Genomic DNA, 22,921 nt, shown 5'->3' with positions numbered 1-22,921 from the left:
TTTTGTTATGTTACAGCCTTATTCCAAAATGGATTAAATTAATTATTTTCCTCAAAATTCTACAAACAATACCCCATAATGACAACATGAAAGAAGTTTGTTTGAAATCTTTGCAAATTTATTACAAATAAAAAACAATTGTGGTTTTACATGTAAGTCACATGTACATAAGTATTCACATCCTTTGCCATGACACTCAAAATTGAGCTCAGGTGCATCCTGTTTCCACTGATCATCCTTGAGATGTTTCTACAACTTGATTGGAGTCCACCTGTGGTAAATTCAGTTGATTGGACATGATTTGGAAAGGCACACACCTGTCTATATAAGGTCCCTCAGTTAACAGTGCATGTCAGAGCACAAACCAAGCCATGAAGTCCAAGGAATTGTCTGCAGACCTCCGAGACGGGATTGTATCGAGGCAAAGATCTGGGGAAGGGTACAGAAAAATGTCTGCAGCAATGAGCACAGTGGCCTCCATCATCCATAAATGGAAGAAGTTTTGAACCACCAGGATTCTTCCTAGAGCTGGCCGCTTGGCCAAACTGAGCGATCGGGGGAGAAGGGCATTAGTCAGGGAGGTGACCAAGAACCCAATGGTCACTGACAGAGCTCCAGTGTTTCTCTGTGGAGAGAGGAGAACCTTACAGAAGAATAACCATCTCTGCAGCACTCCACCAATCAGGCCTGTATGGTAGAGTGGTGAGACGGAAGCCACTCCTCAGTAAAATGACAGCCCATCTGGAGTTTGCAAAATGGCATCTGAAGAACTCTCAGACCATGAGAAACAAAAGATTGAACTCTTTGGCCTGAATGGCAAGCATCATGTCTGGAGGAAACCAGGCACCACTCATCACCTGGCCAATACATTCCTACATTGAAGCGTGGTGGTGGCAGCATGACTGTGCACCGACACTCTCCATCAAACCTGATGGAGCTTGAGAGGTCCTGCAAAGAAGGATGGGAGAAACTGCCCAAAATTAGGTGTACCAAGCTTGTAGCATCATACACTACAAGACTTGAGGCTGTAATTGGTGCCAAAGATGCTTCAACAAAGTATTGAGCAAAGGCTGTGAATAATTATGTACATGTGATTTTCTTCGTTTTTTTTATTTTTAATACATTTTCAAAGATTTTAAACAAACTTCTTTCACATTGGGGTATTGTTTGTAGAATTATTTGGAAAATAATGAATTTAATACATTTTGGAATAAGGCTGTTACATAACAAAATGTGGAAAAAGTGAAGCGCTGTGAATACTTTCCGGATGCACTGTATTTCAAGCAATTTGAAAGTATAGCGAAGTCCTTTATTTGGAATGGTAAATGTCCCAGATAACATTTCAATAAGTTACACATTGACAAAGGTGGCCTAGGCCTACCCAAGATTTTGTTTTATTATTATGCATTCTGTCTCAGACATATGGCTCATTGGTCGCTTCCACCTGAGAGAGCCCTTCTTGCCCCTATTTCACCATTGCAAAGCCTTTCTATCAAATTAACTGGATAAGTTAAGTAGCACCCTGTTATCTCGCATTTGCACTCGGTATGGACAAAAGTGTCCAGAGTGTTTAATTCGAAAATTTATTTAAATGTTGCCTCGAGCATATGGCTGAACCCAAAATTATGTATTAATAAGTCCCCTTTCTGCTGGCCAGAGTGGATTGTGTGGGGGGTAGCTACACTCAGTGACCTATATGAGAGTGGAGTATTGAGATCTTTTGAAAATTTGGTTCCACATTTTGGGATTCACAGATCTCAGTTTTTTAGGTATTTACAGCTGCGCCACTTGCTCTGTACTGTTTCTGGGAGTAGCATTGGGCACTCGGGTTTCATTTTTCCCCCAGACTCTGTATTTTGGGAGATGGGGCAGTCATCAATATGGGGGATAAACACATAAAAAATTGGGTTCTGACCAGTGTTATGATTGGTAGGCAGGTTATTTTAAGGGGATGGAAGTCGGATGGAGTGCCCTCATTTCCAGAGTTGTGTGCAGTGATGGGGAGAATGGCAGCTTTCAATGAGGTGTCAAGTACAAAGCTTTCGGGGGACTCTTGAGGAGGAGATGTGGAGAGCAAAGTTTCGTTTTAATTATGTATGATTATTATATATTCTTTGTGTGCGTGTGTGTGTGTGTATTCTAATTCTAATATGTGACCACAATGGTGTTCATTATTGGGGTCAGGCAGTGTTGGGAAAGTTCACTTTATACATGAACTAGTTCAAAGTTCAGTTCACACATTCTAAAATGAACTAGTTCAGTTCATACTTCCAAAAATGAACTAGTTCATGGTTCTTTTTTTTTTTTCCATATGTTGCTGCGAGCTATTATTTTTCAAAATGATTGACACAGCCCATACAGAACTACAGACAGCAATTATTTCATCAGTTTTAACACTGCACTATGTGTCAGATTTCATCTTCATATCAAATTTTGAATCCTTATTCAATCAGGTTTTACATTAACATTGAGGAGAGTGGGACAGCATTTCCCCATTATTGCTTTAACGCTTTGTTGCTTTCCATTCCACACTAGTAGCAGCTGCAGCTTTCACCCCTACTACTACAGTATATTCTCAAAAACATGAAGATAAACGTGCTGCTTGAATGTTCTTTTTAAATGAGGAATTGGTAAAAGAAAAACAGGACAGTAGTAAGGGTGCATCAGTTTTGTTTAGCCAGTGGACAGTGATGCCCATAAATGCCTTGTTCACAGCTGACCAGCAATCTGCTGTTGTGCATACAACATCAATCTCAGACAGTTCAGACTTAAGGTCACATATGTTTTCTTTAAATTTCTTGTTTAACAGTGTCTGTACCTTTTTTCTTGATGGCACGTTTTTGGATGGCTGCAACCCCTTAATTAAGTTTACGAAAGCTGGGCTTTCCACTTTTCTCAAAGGCTGCAGGTCTCCGACGATATACTGCACCACCAGGTTGTCCAGCTGCGGCTGGGAGATGACAACGGACCCGCTACTGTACGCAGTTAATGTGGTTTGTGCCGAGGACCTGTCTTGCCTGTCTTTAGATTTTTTAATTGCTTGCGCATACCCTGAAAGGCTAGTCGGGTGCTTCAGTTCAATGTGCCGTTTTAGGTTTGCTGTGGATTTGACTGAAGTGCGTATTTTTTTTTGGAAAGCCGGCAGGCAAAGTTTGCACAGAAATGTCATATTTGTTCCATCCTCACCGACATGGTCATAAAACTCTTTTATATTATCATACGACCCCTACTTGCTGCTTCGTCGCCTATATGCTGCTGTCGCCTCCATGCTAGTTTTTGTTTTGATGACGCATGCGGCAGTGCGACACTGGTGGCTGGTGTTGCCAGATTGTGTTTTTCCGCTAGATATTAAGGCCTGTTTACGGTGTGTTTTAGCCGGGGTTTCGCCTGGAAGACTCTAGAAATCTGGCACCCTATTGAACGAAGTTAAACTGAGAGAGCGTGCGTTCACAGACTCCAGAATGAACGCGTTCACAGTAACGTTCATCAGGCAGTAATACAGTACGTTCAGTTCACGTTCGCCAGATAGAGGTCTGAAAAGATATTACTAACTGTTCACTGATAAAGGAATGGATACCTTTTCAAACCAAGCAAAAAAGTATGAGCTTCCAATTTAACCATTTTTTTTAATATTATATACAGGTAAGAAGATATTTATTAACAGACGTTAAAGTAAAATAAATAAAAAAGGAAATGCATCCATTTAATAAATTATATAATTTAATACAATACAAAATAACCCAATAAAAATGTTAGGAATTTTAAAGAGTGCACTTGAAAGAGATATACAGGACACTCATATAAATGTATATGTAGGTGGGAGAATTAATTAAATATAGAAATTTGTCAGCAAGACTGGAAGAAATATCATATAATACATTCCAATCCATTCAATCCAGTGTTTGGAGGGAATATGCTTGGAAGATACTAATGAGATTTTTTATAACAACTGTTATTCAAAGTAAATACAATAGCGTGGAAAAGGGAATTGTTGGAGAAATTGTGTAGAAAAAAAGGCTCATTACAGTTTAGAGTACTGTAAATGGACAACTTATTGGAATGAAGTAATCAGAATAGCAGCTTTGAAACAGATTACAAAAAATTGGCTTAAACCAGAGCCCCACAATTTTAAAATTGGAGAGACTTCAGAAATATGCCAAATGGAAAAATTAACATTTAAAATTAATACTAAAAGTCTGAAATGTCAACATAAATGGGGTTTGCTTCAAATACATTAATTTAGATAGATTGTTTCCTCCAGATTCTTTATTTTTGAACAAAATTAGTTAAAATATGAGGTATGATGTCTTATCTCATTTAATATAAAAAAAGGAGATGATATCTTAACTTTCTTTCCACTTAATTTGAAATAAAATATAGCATGTCAATTAATGAATTACACATGTTATTTATCAAATATGTTGTGAATGGTTATTTGATATGATTATGCAAAATAACATAGTGTTTTTTTTTTTTATTCTCTTTCTTGTCGTACAATTTGTAGATTGTCTTTAGTAAAAAAAAAATATAATTAAAAAGCATAAAAAGGCTACTATTGATTAATTAAAAAGTGAGCTTGGAATACTGTAATAAGACGTATTTGATCTTTTTATAATAGATAGAGGTATTTTGTGTAGGCTACTGGCTACTGCTTATAATGCTTACATTATGCATTTGGCAGACGCTTTTATCCTAAGCGACTTACAGAGCCCTTATTACAGGGACAATCCCCCCGGAGCAACTTGGAGTTAAGTGCCTTGCTCAAGGACACAATGGTGGTGGCTGTGGGGATCGAACTAGCGAACTTCTGATTAACAGTTATGTGCTCTAGCCCACTACGTCACCATCACTCCATAATCACTCAATAATGCTTATTGCTTATATTATTATAACTTAATGTAAAGTATGTTAATCTCGAGTCCATGAAAGAAAAAAGGGGGCTGTGTGGCATTCACCCCTTTCCATAGCAATCTTGAGATTTTCAATATTTTAAAAACTATATACTATAAATTATATAGTTTAGCCGTGTGGCGTAAATTACAATGGCAATGGACACCACTTAACGGCGACCAACTTTCATGGTATCTAAAACTTAGAGGCAAACCAACTAAAACTTACCTGGCTAGCCACCGAAACCGGCTTCATGGTACAGGCCTCAGCTGGTCTCAATCTGTAATCATGTGTCTAGAAAAGGGAGTTGTTGTTTGTCTGGTGAGAACTGAAGAAAGCTATGGGCTGAAACGTTTGTTCGCTGGCCTGTTTTTAATTAAAAATGTGCACATTTTCACGAAGCAAGACTAAATATATATTTGTATTTTATTTGTGATAGACTTTTCTAGTCTGTTTCTCAATCAGTGTGCGGACAACTTCTCGTGGATTTTTGATACATTATTATTTTTTTATTTTTTTGCCTCTACGCCCCTGAATTTATACAAGTCTTTGAGCGCAACAATTCCTTCTACTCTCGATCATTTTTCATGAAGCCAAAGGATTTATCAAAGTAATATATATATTTTTTTTATCACAGTATTAATTATTTGAAATAATTAAACAGGAACACAGTACAACAGTATATGACAGTAACGCTCTTAGCTGTCAGAATGCGTTCCCCCTGCTACAACGGGAACTTGTGTGATGTTCTTATTTTTTTATCTAGGCCTACTATTTCTTTTTAGTTTACTCTAGCACCTGAACTAAAGTGGACAACGGAGCTCTCTTGTGGCCAAATCACGCAATTGCATATATATATATATATATATATATATATAAGCTGGTGCTAGGGGAAAATAGAGAAATATGATCAATATGTCCAGCTTTGTGCCTTAAAATCACACTTATGTGTGTGAGCACACATTTATTCCAAAAGTCTACGATATTCAAAATTAAAACTCCTTATTTATTGATGGAAACAACAGTTGGTGTTCATAAAGACATAAAAATGCAACAAACATAGATCTGTTACCCCATTTTTGAATTATTGGCAGTGACATAAATTCTGTGTTTTGCAAAGATTTCTGCTTCAGTTTTTGTGGTGTTGATTCATATTGTTTCTAGATTACTGTGCAGACTGATCAGATGCATTTTAAATAATTGCAAAAAGAAAAATGTATTTGCAAAAATTAACTTTATCACAAATTTCACAGTTTTTTGGCCCTGGCACAAAATGACCAGCTAACATCATTTTACTAATCATATCAGCAGCACCTGGGAAAGTGTGAATGAGTACTATTCAGGTGAAATCACTCTATCATTCTGATTGGATTATAAGAGCAGACTGATTGCTATAAAAGGAGGGAAGAAGCGCTTTCAATCATTGTGTTGTTGTCTGCAATGGTTACCTCTAAAGAAAGACGTGCAGCCATCATCGCTTTGCTTCAAAATGGCCTCACATGCAAGGAAATTGCTGCAAAGAATGTTGCACCTGAAAGAACCATTTACCGGATCATCAAGAACTTCAAGGAGAGAGGTTCAACTGCAGTGAAGAAGGCTTCAGGACGTCCCAGAGTGTCCAGCAAGCGACAGGACCATCTCCTCCTCCGGAGTCGGCTATGGAATCGTGTCACCACCAGTGCAGAGCTTACTCAATATTGGCAGCATGTTGGTGTGAGTGCATCTGTACACACAGTGAGGCAAAGGCTTTTGGGCAATGACCTGGTGTCAAGAAGGGCAGCAAAGAAGCCACTTCTATCCAAGAAAAACATCAAGGACAGACTGAAATTCTGCAGAAATTACAAGGATTGGACAGCAGAAGACTGGTGCAAAGTTATTTTCTCTGATGAAGCCCCCTTCTGACTGTTTGGAACATCTGGAAAATCGATTAGTCCGGAGAAGAAAAGGTGAACACTACCATGAGTCCTGTGTCGTGCCAACAGTGAAGCATCCTGAGACCATCCATGTGGGGTGGTGTGGGGTTACTTTTCATCCAAGAGAGTGGGCTCTCTCACAATTCTGTGGAAAAACATTGCCACGAATAAAGAATGGTATCAAAACGTCCTGCAAGAGCAACTTCTCCCAACGATCCAGGAGCAATTTGGTGATGATCTATGCATTTTCCAGCATGATGGAGCACCATGTCACAAGGCAAGAGGATAATGTAGTAGTTCGAAGATCATTACATTGAAATTTTGGATCCGTGGCCAGGCATCTCTCCAGATCTTAATCCCATAGAGAAACTGTGGTCAATCCTCAAAAGGAAAGTGGACAAGCAGAAGCCCACAAATTGTGATCAATTCCGAGCACTAATAAGGCAAGAATGGATCACCATCTGTCAGGATTTGGCCCAGAAGCTGATATCCAGCATGCCAGAGCGAATTGCAGAGGTTATGAAGAACAAGGGTCAACACTGTAAATATTGACTCATTGCATATACTGAATGTTTTTTGCCAATAAAACCCTTTTAAACTCATGAAATTCTTATAATTGTTTTCCAGTATACCATAGAAACATGTGACAAAATAATCTACAAATACTGAAGCAGCAAACTTTGCAAAACACAAAATTTATGTCACTGCCAATACTTTTGGCCACGGCTGTACATCAGTGTTATGAGCACAGCATATCTGGTGCGAGCTATGAATTATTCAATATTAATCAATTCAAACTACATGTAAACATTTGTACGTTTCTATAGGTGTTAATATGTCAAATTATGACATTTAGATTTAGTCAATACGTCAGTATTGTACGTTTCTGTCTCTGCAAATGGCGGAGTATGTATTATTACTACATATACATGCAAGGTTTATCCAGATACAAGAAAAACCAACCTGATCTCATGAAAATTCATACATAAAGTTGTCTGTTTTGTATGGTCTTGCACGATGTTGTTCGCATAAACTCATATGACTTCACGTGCAAATTCCTGGATGTCTAATGCGGAAGTGTGAGTTCTGTACACAAGGCGTTAAGGACATACTTGTTAATATTATGCCCTTACCCAAACCCCTTATCTAAACTTAACCAATCAGTAGTGTGTAACCATGATAGAAAGCTGTTGTGTATGACAGATGAAAGTAAATGTCGCGTATTAGATGGAAAAGATGTCCAGCAACGTCATTGGTTGTAGTAAAAGTCGTAGGGATATCTTACAAATTAGCCAAATTTAGAAAAGTGGTATGAATCCTGACGATTTTGCCGTGCTAGTGTTGGGAAAACATTATTAGAGGTAAAAAGTGAATTTCAGATGTTTCCAAGTCATCACTTAATTATTCTTATATATGATGAATTAACAGATTCAATGCTGCTGGGCTTTGACTGAGAAGCAGATCTTTAATTAAAATTACACTTAACGGTTAATTAACTGTATGCTTGTTAAGATTTCAATGCTGATAAATCCACCACACAGAAAAAAAAATATAGCTTATTTTATCTTATTTTGGTGAGGCAAGTGTCTTATTTTGGGCATTTATGTTTATATTTTCAACTTTTAATGTTAAAACTAATTATTAGTATAGTTTTGCATTGACATTAACCAATTGTTCATTAATAGTGAACATAAACTACCAAAGTTAACAAATATTTAAGCAATAAGGTACGAGAGGCCGTGCTATACTGTGAATATAGTCACGCCTGAAAAGTGTTGTTAGGTGGCTATATTCACAATATGGCACAGCCACAAGTACCTTACTGCTTTATGAAATGGTTACCACATAATAAAAAGAGGTAGGACCCAAATGATCATTAAAATTTTATATTTTAAATGTGAAATCATTAAATGAAATCCTTCCACTAGAAGAATGTTGCTATGCAACAAGAACTGTCAGCTTTTTTGATATGTAATGAAACTTCAAAGAGGACAATTTTTAAAAACTGTAAATTTAAACTTAAGGAACAATAACAAAATCTTCTGTTTTTTGATCTACTGATCCATAATCACCTAATAAATAATGTTAACTAAGACCCAGCACCCACCATTCATAAGAACAGGCTCTTGGTTGGAGTGACTGTCCTCAAGGTACGCTTTCATCAGACAGTAGTCCCGAAGACTATGAGTGTGGGAGAGACACTGCACAATGGCATTGAGGAAACACTAAAAAGGAATCAAAACATACATGAGAGAAATATACTCCAAAAAGAAAAAGTTAATATAGATTTATCTTGAATACAGAAGCACAAAATCTCATTTACAGTATTTCCAACGTTACGCAGTCCAACTTGTCCACTGCCCAGTTGGAGCTCTCTCTGTAGAGTGAAAAATGTGACAGCAAATAATTGTTAGTGTGACTTCCTCAATTACCATTACAACTACCAGTTACCAGGATTGCCATTTATTGTCCCTGTATGCAATGACTGAGTTTCCATTTATAGAGCTGTAATCCAATTACAGCAGGGCAGGAAGATACTCATGTTTGACACTGAGGTTAAGGTCAGACATACTTAACTCACTGGAGAAGGAGTGGGGAGCACAAAAAGCCTGTTACTCTTTTTAATATATACAGTTATTTAATAAATCATATATGGTTTGAAGACACGCTAAGCCACATATATCCAGAATATAAGAGCTGATAGGAATAGGCGTATAATGCTTGTCTCCCTATACTGTATGTATCAAAACATACTAACACAGGGGCAGTAGGGGGGTCATATCATAATCTGCCAGATGGATTGTCTTAATACCACAGCACTGTCTCACCTCCTTGTCCGTCACCAGCAGCAGTCCCATGATGGACGTGTATAGTACAGACTGTGAGATGTCCATGTTCTCTGGCTGCAGGCCATTTTGAGTGACTAAAGTGCGGCACAAGGCCTGACACGAGTTGTCCGTGGCAGTGGATTCAGCTCTTGGCATTACCTGGTCTGTGTGGCACCCAACCCCACCAACTAACCTGTAAATTAAATATTATCTGTAGCCTCTGTCCATTATTTAAGGATCAACAAACCATTTGAAAATTTAACAAATGTTTTGAATTCATTGCATATGATAACAAAATAGCAAACCAAGTGGCCTCTGCAAACAAATTGTTCTAGCCTTTTGTTTCTTTCAGATTTTTACTTTTCTTTGTACAGCACAATCCTGCTATTGGTACTCATAGCTACATAGTGTGTTTGTATCACATCATGGACATGTTGCAAAAAAATAGATATGCATAGTTGTTACCATAAGATGCTATTTCTACATGATCTAACCCATAAAAATTACTATTTGTGTTACATGTCATGTTTATTCAGTCATACTGTATCCCTGAAACAATCAAAGAAATCTAATGGTTTAAATGATTATATTTGTATTGCTTTTACTGGAAACTATAATGGCAATGTTTTAGCTTCATATTGATGGCATGTTATGTCTTGTGAACACCATTAGAGCCCAATATATATCTGTAATAGAAACTGATACAAACCATTAAACGCTAATGGACTATGGCCCAAAATACAATACATTCAGAATGGCATTAGTTGTGGAAACATTAGAATTTCTATATTTTTTATTTGATACTTTTGACTTGTATAAAACTAGTTAATTAAGATGTTACCTCATGAAGCACATTTTTAGTTAAACTGACCAAACCTTTTAACATTAACTTGTTCCAATAACTTTGACAACCATAAAGTGCCCAGATACTTTTTGTTTTAATTTTGATCTATTGTTTTATCATTTAAAACCAGTGTAAGATAAAAAAATATATAAAAACATTGTCATTGTAGAAAATAAGCATATAAAAAAATACAAATACATTTCAAATAAACTTTTAATTTTGAATAGGAAGCTTTCATAAGAACACAAAAGTATTATCACATAAACATTTGTGTACTCACCGGTCCTTAGAAATCCTCACTAATTTGCTGATTGAAGATCAATAAGTGCCGTGTTTTGGTTCATCTAAACCTCAGTACAGTTTTGTCATTTATAACAAAACCTTTAGTTTCCTCTCATTGCACCTGCAGTTCACCAGGCTCTCCAGCCATTGTTTGCGAACAGGCTTTAATCATTGCTAATCTTTTCTCATTCCTTTTAGGACCTTCTATATTTAGCCATGTCTTTGCCTGTGCTTAAGAACAGCTTTGACACTGAGAGGTGAAAGTGTCTAAAAGCCATTCACTTCCATGATATTAAACTGCAACATATGGAGTGTTGGAGCACATATTATGAATAATTACTGTGCAAGTACACAGCATAAATAATCATGTTAATAAGCAGTCTTACTCTTTGTTTAGCAGGTTTGTGTAGCCTATACAATTCTCAATCTCATTCTGTTTGAAAACATAATAGGTCCATATTTCTGGAAGTTGTCAGTTTATTGAAAACAAAACGGTCACCATTATGCAATGTAGGTGGAAAAAGGGCGAATACAGTTTATAAATGCCCCATGTGGAAAAATGGCAAACAAAAGCATTTAGGTTATTTCTTCAAAAACTTTAAGTACCAGTAGATCTAATGCTGCCAAAGTACAATAAAAAGCCACATACTGTATAATATTAGTTACCGTTTCGATTGCACCAATTTTCTTGTGTATAAACCAGATGGGATGGAAAGGAAAGGAACAAGGAATTTTGAGATTTAGGCCTATATGTTCAACAGATATCATACAACGTTGCCAATGTAAATTAAACAGGTTAAGCAAATAGCATACATCGAATTCAAAATGTTCAATCTGGTACTAGCAAACATCCACATATGAAATATGTATGTTTGTGAATATATATATATATATATATATATATATATATATATATATATATATATATATATATATATTTGTATTGCAACATGAAGTTCTGCTCACAGTTCTAAATATAGGGTGAGTGGCAGTGACTAGGTGAATTAATTTATCCTGAGAATAGTAGCTGTCATTGTCACAGTAAAAGGTCTTCCTGTTTGTCCACAAACTATAGAACTAGACAGCAGCGTTGTTAGCCCTGGCTTATGTGTCTGGCATCTCCACATCAGAGTTTATACTCAGTTCAGCGATGTTGTTATGGAGTGCAGGTTCAGGGCTCAAACGGTAAGAGGGATTGGAAGGGCTGGCTTGGGCCTGTCTGTCTCGTGATTGGACCATTGCTTGGCGCAGACAGGAAATCCATTGCTGCTTGTTAAAGGAGTCATTGGCCTGCAGGCTGTGGGATTGTGACTTTGAGCGTCCTGTGGTGCTCACACGGAAACAGTTCTTTGCTGAATAAGGGAGAAGCAGAAAGTGTGGGATGATGGAAATAAATCACATGGAATAGCAATTAGTAATTGGCCAATCAAAGTCAATTGTGGAGAAAATACAAAAATGAACAAACACAAACAACTACAAGGTGCTGTTCTACTAGTATTTGCACACTTAAGTCACACTTAAAATTTTATGTATTTCATTACGTAGATAGCAAAATTTCAAACTTAAATGTGAATGAATTTCACTATTCTGTTGGCAAGGTGATTTTTAGTGGACAGTATGAATTAATTCACCCTCAGGTTCACACAGGTGTCCTTGCAGGGTCACCACAGGCGTAGATCATCACATTAACTATAGTTAAAACCAGACTTTTTGTCTTAATTTGGTGGTTGTGAGGACAGAACGCCTGTTCCATATTGTATATCGCATCTAAGCGTGTTCAGCAGGAGACATGGATACAAAACACGGAGACAGCATGCAAAAGCTAATTTGAAAGCCACCAGGACAGAGCATGTTGATGTAAGAACTGTCCGCCCCCCCAGGCTGGACCGATATATCGGTTTTACAAATTAATCAGTGGTGATTGTTGCTTTTTGGAACTATCGAATCTATGTTAATAGTTTCCGATGGTTTTGTTTTATTTTTATGAAATCACATGGGGATTTGCTGTGTCTAAATAGCAAATCTCATTTCATCACAGACAATATTCATCCATATTTTAATCCTCACTTCAATGCATTTTGTTATATGGTTAGATAACCAAGTGTTCTAAATTGAAGGGTGGGCATACAAATAAAAAATGTGACTATATGGAAACGTGCCCTGTCAGCACACACATTGTGTCTCCAACATATCTTTTGAATAATAATAAAAAACATAATCTGCTGAAATGTGAACATATAGGCTATTAAAGCTTAATTTAGAGAATTGCTACTGAGCCAAGTGTCTGTCATATCAAATAAGGGCCCCTTGTTTTGGGTTTATTTACAGTTAAAAGTCCCATATTCTGCACAAAATAATTTATTTCTGGTTATTATTGGGATTTTGGTTTAACAATAAATTGCATCTGGGATTTTATTAAGTTTTGTAGCCTGTCTGTGCCTGCCATAGCAAGGAAAGACTAAGACATTTTTTTAATATTCTATAAATGTATTTGAAAAACTATCGGCCAATTAACTGGTTAACGGCCTTTCCCACCACCTTTATCTGCAAAATCCACAATCTGTCGAACTCTATTCTTTTTTCTGATTAACAAATTTTGTATTGATTCACATATTGAACACAGAAAAACAAAACATATATATACTGTACATAGAATCAACAAATAACCCCCACTATCACCCCTGGCCCCCAACAACATCCCAGTAGTCATACATGATTATAGACACACACACACACACGATAATACATACAAATAATAATAATAATCACACATCTAGCAACATCAGATATCCACCCCATTTCTCCATATAGAAATTCAATTTCCATAGTCTTCTAAATTACCCTTCTTCACAGGATGCCATCCTCTCCATCTCCACGCACCACTCCTGAAATGAGGGTGCTCCAGCCGACCTCCAACCCCTTAAAAGAATCCGTCTGGTGATCATGACACTGGTTAGGACCCAACTCTTTGTGTCTATTCTCAACATTGATGACCGCCCCATCGCCCAAAATACACAGTCTGGGGCAAAATGAAACCCGATTGCCCAATACATCACACACAATGCAGAAGCTAATGCGCCACACCTTCCGCCAGCTCTGCCTCTGCACTTTTAATATTCCCTTCCAACTCCATGAGTTCTTGTGCTTTTAATTTTTTGGCGAATGAGGCTTACTGTATGATCCGACCCCTAAGAACCACCTTAAGTGCCTCCCAAGCCACGCCCACAGAGGATACTAAGGTCCATTCTATTCAAGAATAAATCTTATGGACTGATGAAAAAAATTTATAGTCCCTACCAGATGGTTTAAAAAGTCTCCAAATATCTGTAAGACCAAGATTTGTACACATCCTGTGAAGCGTCAATGTTGCTCTAGGGCAGGGGTGTCAAACTCAGTTCCTGGAGGGCAACAGCCCTACAGAGTTTAGTCCCACCCCTGTTTAAAAATGCCTCCTTGTAATCTTCAAGCACTTCTCAAGACCTTGATTAGCTGCTTCAGGTGTTAAATTAGGGTTGGAGCTAAACTCTGCTGGACTGTGGCCCTCCAGGAGTTTGACATCCCTGCTCTAGGGGGCTTACACTTTTGCTTTACTATGATCAAGGACAGGAGTCCATCAAAAGATTAAAGTCTCCTCCCAATATTATATCATGAGGGGTGCCAGCGGCTTGCAACATCCCTTCAAGATCTATAAAAAAGCCCTGATCATCAGTGTTAGGTGTGTAAATATTAGCCAAATTCAACCTTTGCCCATGAATTTTTGTCTCTTCCTAATTTATCTTTAATCTGTTTGAGACATTTGAATTGTAGATGCTTACTTATCTATGTAATGACTCCCCTGCACTTAATTGTGCCAGCATTAAAGAAAACATGCTTTTTTTTCCAGCTTCCTGTGGGGAAAGATGCGTTTCTTGAAGAAACACTATATCATACTTCTTACGTTTAAGAAAATAACCTTCCTTCTTTATAGGAGGCCCAAACCCATTCACATTCCACGTGGAGAGAGACAATCCACTCATTTTAACATTTGACATTTTGACAAATTAGGAAAAATAGATTGTGTCAAAAACTAAATTATAAAGACCACATTCCAACATTGGAGCAATAAACAAACCCCGAACTTCCCCAGAAAAAACACACACACACACACACACACACACACACACACACACACACACACACACACACACACACACACAAAAGGTGCCCAGTTTCCTCGAGCAGTCAAACGAGTGCCAGTGAGCCGGCCTATTCAGCTGTTACATGAGATTAACATCTGTCCTATTCACTCAAGAAATATTCCACAAAACAAACTCCATGCAGTAGGAGGCATAACACAAAGAACGTGCAGATTCATCCACAAACTGTCCTGAAGGAGTGTTATTCCACAAAACAAACTTCAGTCGCTAGGCGGAACCAGCACAAAAAGAAACAAAGTAAGTGCTTACTTTCCTCGGACGTTCAAGTGACTATTCAGTGAGTCAGGCTCACTCTGCTGCATCGAGAGAATCACACAATGACTTAGTCCATTGACTTTATGAAGGACAATGCTTGCTGTGGGCATGTAAATATTTTGTGGCCATCCTTAGTATCTATTCTCAATTTGGCCGGGAACATCAGTGATAAAGCGACCTTCCATTGATGAAAGAGATTCTTGCATTCCTTGAATTGATCACGTTTCTCTCTTGTCGAATTCGCAAAGTCTGGGAACAAGAAAATGCTGTTGTTCTGCCAAGAAAGCCTTCCTTTAATCCTCGCCTCGTGTAACACAAGATCTTTATCGTATGATCTCAGAAATTTGGCCAGAATTGATCGGGCCTGTCTCCCTCAGCGGATCTCTGAGCCGGAACCTTGTGAGCTTGCTCGATTTCCAGCTTATGGCCTGTTATGTCAAGCAGACTCGGGAAGAGCTCGTCAAGGAATTTCACCATATCTCTGCCTTTTTAGTTTACAGGAATTCCAAAAATTCAGCTTGGCATCAGCTTGAGCACGTAAGTGCCTTTTAATGTCTCCAGAGCCTGAGGATATTTGAATTCTTTGACACATTGTCTTCATAGAACAGATATGGAACAGGGTGTATCGAATCACACTGGTTTATGACACAAAAAGTATTAAAAACTAGCAAAGTGAGTAGAGCTCGCCATTCACAAGACTGACCCTCGCATGGCGCCATACCAATGCGACCTCTATTTTACGTGTGGCTTAATTGTCCAAATACTTTGTGGGGCCACTCTTTACATACAGGTTTACATGATACAGTATAACATCCATCCATCCATCTAAATATATTGGTGTATTATGCTATATTGATTTAGCATGTAATATTACATTTATGAGGCATAGCCATTACCTTTATCATTGCCCGTGAAGGCTCCACGGAAGGATCCAGAACTGCTTTGCTCTCCATCAGGTAGGTCCTCCAGATGGAGGTGAGCTGCTGGGAGGGGCTGGCGATACACCTGGAACTGGACTGGTCCTTCCCTGTCTTGTGCCACTGGTCGGCTCAAAACCAGTACTAGCTCAAAGAGGAACACGTGCAGCTTCTAGAAACAACACAATAAAATGACTGTGTGGAAAAAGAGGCAGACTAAAAATAGTTAGAAAGGTAATGTTTAGTAAAGTTTAGCATACTTACAAACAGAACATACTGTGTTTGAATCAAATGTTGTTTTGAAAAACAGATTAGAAACATGTACAATAAAAGGGACTAGTTACCTGTCCTTTTGAGCTCTTCAGTTCACCATGGCAGTACAAAAAACGGGAAGCCTGAATTTCAGGAACCCTCTGGCCATCTTCTGAGTAGCTCAGTCCCCGTCTGTAAAACTGACACTCAGCCTCTCCAGTTTTAAGGTTTACTTCTGTTATAATTCTCTGTATTAGATCCATCTGAAGTAACAAGAAATGAGAGGGCATACTGTGTTTTCTGGATGTAAATTACATCAATAAAGATAATAGAAGTATAATAATTACACAATTGTATTAGTTCAAGGAGTAGTACATGGAAAATCAGTGTAACTTATCTACCAAGTGCCAACTATAATTATTTGAAGCTTGGCTTCAAATTCAATAATGCTAGATAGTGAAAGCATCTAAACTCACAGCCAGTGGCAGGGCCTCCTCATCCGGATGATCAGGTGGAGTGCTCTTTTGAATTTCCTTCAGCAGCAGAGGGTATTTCACCAGTCTGCTGCGAGGCAAGTCCAGAAAGTTCCACAGGTCCAGCTTTCTGCTGAAGGACGACTCCTGGCACAGCCGCAAGAAATGTTCTACTCGCCGATCCTGCTTCTTTTGATCGAGAAGAGCTTTTGCCCCAACCTGGTTACAGCAATATGTGATGTATGCCTCCAAACAGGGAAACTATGAAGGGAAAGCAAAATACTAAATGCAAACATTTTAAGAAAGACAAACATTCAAGCTGATTTGTGTGATGTATTAAATGTTTTAAAATGCAGAGTCATCTATAAGTAAACCATTCATAGGTTGATTTCCACTAAAGGTGTCAACATTGTGGCTCTGTGCGCTAAAGGTCGACCAATAGTGGATTTTTCTGATACCCATATCTAAGGTGGCTGATAACCAATTACCATAATCGGCTGATAGTTAGTTGATAAATTGATTTATAGAATGTACAAACATTTCTAAGTCATTTATTACTATGATATGACTGGCACAGACAAAGAGGCTACAAAAATTTATAAAATACCAGATGCAGTTTATTGTTCAAATCCCAATAAAATACAGAAAAATTCAGATTTGGTGCACAACACCTGTCTTTTAACTATAAAGAGTCTGAAACACACTGGGGACTCTTATTTTGAAATAATTTGGAATTGGATCTGATAAGTTGGCTATTTACCAAATTTAGCTTTTTATAGCCTATATTTTCACCAGATGAAGAGTTTTGTAAATGTATTTTAACCTGATGAGGTTTAAAGAGGAATAAGGTTCATTTTTAATGGCAAGATATGAATATATTGGAGACACAATGTATCTGCTGACAGGGAATGTTTCTAGATAGTCACATTTTCATTGCATGCCCTCGCTTCAATAAAAAACACTTGATTATTTAATGAAATTAAAGAAATATGCATTGAAGTAAGTATAAAATAGGGATGAGTTATTGTCAAATAGGACAGATTTATACACAACGGAATAATAATTAAAAAAAAAAACTACTCAACTAATGGCATTTGTTTGGGGTGGGACTTTCTATTAAACCAATGGTAGATGGAGGGTGTATTCAGGGAAAGCTGTTTGACAATAGTATTTATTTTGGCAGTTCTGTTTGGTATTGCTAGAGGTGCTTCAAAAGGAGGTTTGTGTCTTTCTTCTGAGTATATTTTTATCATATTCTATACATATTAGTATTTGTAACACTGACCCAATCCATCATGGTTGGGCCGACCTCTTGTACAGTCTTCTCTGCCCCACGCAGACCTTCAAGCCGAGTTAAAAGATCTGAAAAGACAGGCAAATAGCTGTGAATACATTGGTTCACTGCAAAGTTACATGCATTTTGTTGAGTTTTAACCACTGACAATTACCTTCATGAAGGGGTATTAAAGAATCAAGGGTTCCAAATATCTGGCCCAGCTCACTTTCTGTCATTATGTCTAATTTCAACATTGGTTCATAGTACACCTGTGAGACAAGTCAAAATTAAAATCATTCTCATAAAGACAACAACAAGAACACATTTGTTGACTTCTGCACAAACCTTTTTCACTAGACTTAGATCCTCAATGAGCTGCTTCTCTCCCTGAGTCAACTCATAAATGACCTACAGGTCCAGTAAATATAGAGATAACAAATAAATGAAGGATAAACAGTGTACAGTAAGTTCTGTCCTACCAAGATCATCATATTCATTCATGCACACAGAGGAAAACACTAATGAAAGAACACTAACACTTTTTGTAGGAATCAGTTATGCTCATCGCTACTGTTTTCATGGTGTGGTAGAGCTAGTGTCATTCAGAGGAAATTTTGAGACTGAAATAGAGAACATGGCCTCATATACCAGCTCACTTCCTGTTTCACAACTAAGGTAGTGAAGACAGAGTTGGGCAGCTGAAAGCTCTCAATTTATTTTTTTACTAAAGTACAGGAGCCAAAACTACATATGCATCGCTTTTAATCAGCACAATATGATCAACCCTATACAAGCCTTAACATGGCATTGCAGTGTTACCTAAAGACTTTAATTACGACATCTAAAACCATAACTTCGATGGACAAACTCATATACCTGTGTTGTGGCACTAATTCAAACAAATTTGTCTTACCTCTTGTCGCTTGATCTCTTTGGTACTAAGCTCATGACTAAGAGTGTCCACTGTGTCACTCCACAGCTGGCTGTTCCGTCGGCGTGGAAATGAAGAGGCCTTCTGACGTGTTCTTATTGGCATTGGAGGCAATGGCCGGGCCTCTGTCCGGAAACTGATGGAACGCTGGTGGTGGAGAAAAAAGGGTAAATAAATATATATAGAAATAAATCAAACAACATTTATTAAAGGGATAGTTCACCCCAAAAATTTTATTTTCTCATAATTTAGGCTACTCACACTCATGTCATCCCAGACTTTCTTTCTTCTGCCGAACAAAGATTTTTAGAAGATTATCTCAGCTCTGTAGGTCCATACAATGCAAGTGAATAGTGGCCAGAACTCTGAAGGTCCAAATATCACATAAAGGCAGCATAAGAGTAATCCATACGACTCCAGTGGACTCCAGAGGCGAACCAATCAGTTTTGGGTGAGAACAGACCAAAAATAATTCCTTTTTCTCAGTTAGCTTAGCGATCATGATTTCAAGATCTATAACACTTCCTATAGTGCCATCTAGCACTAGAAAGTGTAATCGAGCTTGAAAACCAATCAACCAAGAAACTGCAATGGCACCATGTACAGTAAAAAGGAGTTATATTTTGGTTTGTTTTCACATAAAACTGATTGGATCACCTCAGAAGACATGGATTCAGAACTTCAGAGTTCTGGTCACTATTCACTTGCATGTAAGGACCTACGGAGCAGAAATAATCTTCTTAAAATCTTTGTTTAAATTCAGCAGAAGAAAGAAAGTCATACACATCTGGGATGATATGAAGGTGAGAAAATGGTGAGAGAATTTTCATTTTTGGGTTAACTGTCCCAATAAAAACGATAATATAAGATATAAGATAAAAACGATAATATAAGATATTTTCAAATTGTAGTTTTCTGTTAGTTAAGTCATATGGTTATTGTTTTTTTTATTTTTATGATTTTCTCCCCAATTTGGAATGCCCAATTCCCAATGCAATCTAAGTCCTCGTGGTGGCGGAGGACGAATCTCAGTTGCCTTCGCGTCTGAGACCATCAATCCGTGCATCTTATCATGTGGCTTGTTGAGCACGTTACCGCGGAGACATAGCCCATGTGGAGGTTTAATGCTATTCTCTGCGGCATCTACACACAACTCACCACGTGCCCCACCGAGAGCGAGAACCAGGTACCCTAGGCGGGATCCCTATTGGTGCCCTCATCGGGCAAGTGGGGGGGGGGGGCACCCTCCCAGCAGGTGCCTAGAAATGGCCTTGGCAAGAACCACATTATAGCGACCACAAGGAGGTTACCCCATTTGACTCTACCCTCCCTAGCAACCGGGCCAATTTGGTTGCTTAGGAGACCTGGCTGGACTCACTCCAGCACACCCTGGATTCGAACTTGCAACTCCAGGGGTAGTAGTCAACATCTTTACTCTCTGAGCAATCCAGGCCCCCCTCGTATGGTTATTGTTTAAGGGGTAACAAAACTTCACCTGTATGGATTGCCCCAAGCGTTTCAGTGCAGGGGTCTTAACCGGCGTTATGATTCCAGTGACTGAAGCACTTTTGTCTACTGGCTTGACTCTTTTGTTACAAGGACCCTAATATGTGGACAACAGCAGAGAATAAGGGTTAATATTACAATTTAGTTACTTTTTCATTAAAACAACTCTTTCAGCATGGAGCATGAAATTTTGATGCTTAAACATGCATCATATTCACTCAAATTAACCAACACAGTTCCCCTAAGACACTCTGGCTTTCATTTTCATGATCTTTTAACTAAACATCTGAATTCCCACTGACTGCAATTATGGTGTTTGGACACATACAAAGGTTAACAGGATATACTGTATCATTCTTGTTTTGAGCAGAAAAGTTAAGAAACAAAGAGAGATATAAATGTCTATACCTCAGAATCCTGTATGTGGTCATTGATGGGAAAGTCATCGTCTTCCTGGAAGAGACGTGTTGTGTAGCAAAAAAAATCAGCAAAAGCATATAACCACAACCAATAAGATGAAAGATGCATGACATATGGAACAATATACTCTGTAAAATATGGCTAATCAGTAAAACAAAACCTTTGTAACTCAAGAACAAAAGTTAACTTACAAACATGCACAGTGAAAGATTTGTACGTGCCTGGATTGAATTAATGTTTCTCAGGGCCTTAAAAACTGTTGATCTAAAGGTATAGGCTTATGCTTAATTGCTTGAAATTAGTTTTGCAGACAAGTGTAAATTGTGCCCATGTATGAAGTTCTTCACAAGACAAAATAATTCTTCAATGAAGACTTCTTACAAATCGCAAAAATACTATTGGAAAAGCATCCGAGGTGGCACCTTATGAAGATGATTGAGAGAATACCCAGATTGTGCAGAGCAGTAATCTAAACAAAGTGTGGCTACTTTGAAGAAGCTTAAGTACAAGATGACTTTACAGTTTCTTTCCCCCTAAAATGTGGAAAGTAGTAATAATAAAGAATGAGTTGGTCTGTGCAAACCTTTGACTGGTAGTGTATAGACACTTGACACAAATCAATGTTAGTACGGTTCAACACAAGAGAGAGCGAGCCAGTTTCACTCAGAGAGACAAAGTGGATACCTATTAGTGTGTGCACACATAAGAATCTTCTTTCAGAACTGATACAGGAAACGGAGTTGTAAAATGTCAGCTTTCTACTCACAGCTGAGCACAAGTTGCTTCACTCTGTCAATGACTGCTGTAACCTTTCTAAGGTTCTAACCATCTTGAAAACATTTCTATGAATTATGAGTATTCCTTTTAGCACCATACATGTCTTGTTTAACAGTTGAATTGAAAACCGTGCCTTATTAATGCAGTCACTTGGTCTTATGTTTCCGTTAACGTACACACCGCTTAAAGAGACAGAGAGCAAGGAACAAAGCCAAAAGGAAGTTGCAGGCAGACCACTTTTACCATACGAAACCCCTTTACAAAAGTGTATGCTACAGACTGATACTCATTAGGTTAAATAGTCATGATTAAGCTAAGGCTTGCATGTTGGATAGACTCAGGACCAAGGCTTTTTTTTATTTTCTTTCTTAAACATACCTGCTTGAAAACTGATTATTCAAGAATCCAATCTTCCATGAGACCAACAGAAAACTTTTGACATACTGAGATCAGACATGGTTGGATCTTGACATAGATAACTTACACAGTCCTCCAAGATTCGGGCTGAATTCTCAGCATCACTACTTGGGTCTTGTTTTCTTTTCTTCTGCTCAGAAAACCAACAGATAAACACATTGGTGTCCCTCAAAGGAACAAGGCCTATATTGTTGTATAAGATTAAGGATGGAAATTAATCTCACCCCTGCAATTTCTGAAAGGTTGGCACAAGTGAGGAGTCTCTCTCTGTGTACAGGAGACCTGAGCGAGAACAAAAATAAAGAGGAATTATAAAAATAGACGAATACCTCTATATAACCGTATGAAGAAACTCACCTGCTGGTTTCACTGAAAAAAAAAAACACTCACATTTCTATCCATCCTCTCATTTGTAATTGAAATACACTATATTGAATTTATAAACAGCAACTTAGTCAGAATGACACTGAGACACAGAAAGGTCTCGGTGAAATCTGAAATCTTTAGTTTGAGCAAAGTCTGATCCATAAAAAAGAATTACCAAGAAAGTGATGAATCAACCTCTGTCTCTTCAGGCTCCATCTTTGCCTCTTTCATAGCATCTTCAGATGTTATGATAAGGAACTCCAGCAAATAAAAGAGTATTAGATTAAAAATCAGAACATAAATCTTCAAAACACCTGTCCCAACTTTTCAGAGAAAAAGATAGCAAGACAAAAATTTTGATGTGCACTCTCTCCTAGC

The 22,921-nt window shown here is 37.9% G+C and overlaps 2 protein-coding genes across 2 annotated transcripts in view; both read right to left on the bottom strand.

Moving 5' to 3' along the window:
• The window catches only part of LOC127628557 (ubiquitin carboxyl-terminal hydrolase 21-like), a 22,874-nt gene extending 13,087 nt beyond the window's left edge, over nucleotides 1-9,787 (bottom strand). The window contains 4 exon segments of the mRNA XM_052105343.1: nucleotides 2,819-2,848; nucleotides 8,911-9,028; nucleotides 9,127-9,180; nucleotides 9,632-9,787. Coding sequence (XP_051961303.1) covers nucleotides 2,819-2,848; nucleotides 8,911-9,028; nucleotides 9,127-9,180; nucleotides 9,632-9,787 — 358 coding nt within the window.
• LOC127628844 (rho guanine nucleotide exchange factor 3-like) lies at nucleotides 9,676-22,921 on the bottom strand. Its single transcript, XM_052105783.1, has 14 exons — nucleotides 22,719-22,921; nucleotides 22,402-22,459; nucleotides 22,245-22,307; nucleotides 20,972-21,016; nucleotides 20,553-20,660; nucleotides 19,040-19,204; nucleotides 18,472-18,534; nucleotides 18,299-18,395; nucleotides 18,136-18,212; nucleotides 16,854-17,111; nucleotides 16,470-16,640; nucleotides 16,105-16,297; nucleotides 10,756-12,109; nucleotides 9,676-9,824 (listed from the first exon to the last, which is right to left on the bottom strand). The coding sequence occupies exons 1-13, from the start codon at nucleotides 22,772-22,774 to the stop codon at nucleotides 11,862-11,864; spliced, it is 1,602 nt and encodes a 533-aa protein (XP_051961743.1). The 5' UTR covers nucleotides 22,775-22,921; the 3' UTR covers nucleotides 9,676-9,824; nucleotides 10,756-11,861.

Source organism: Xyrauchen texanus, chromosome 35, assembly GCF_025860055.1.
Source record: "Xyrauchen texanus isolate HMW12.3.18 chromosome 35, RBS_HiC_50CHRs, whole genome shotgun sequence".
NCBI lineage: Eukaryota > Metazoa > Chordata > Actinopteri > Cypriniformes > Catostomidae > Xyrauchen > Xyrauchen texanus.
Note: the sequence above shows the minus strand (reverse complement) of the source record. Positions and strands in the feature narration are given on the sequence as shown.

Bases quoted from the DNA above. Each gene is read 5' to 3' on its own strand.
- LOC127628844 (XM_052105783.1), bottom strand. From the start codon at position 22,774: ATGAAAGAGGCAAAGATGGAGCCTGAAGAGACAGAGGTTGATTCATCA. The intron at 22,460-22,718 runs GTAATTCTTTTT...GTTCTCGCTCAG, and splicing joins GTTGATTCATCACTTTCTTG to GTCTCCTGTACACAGAGAGA. The intron at 18,213-18,298 runs GTAATTGTCAGT...CTGTCTTTTCAG, and splicing joins TTTAATACCCCTTCATGAAG to ATCTTTTAACTCGGCTTGAA.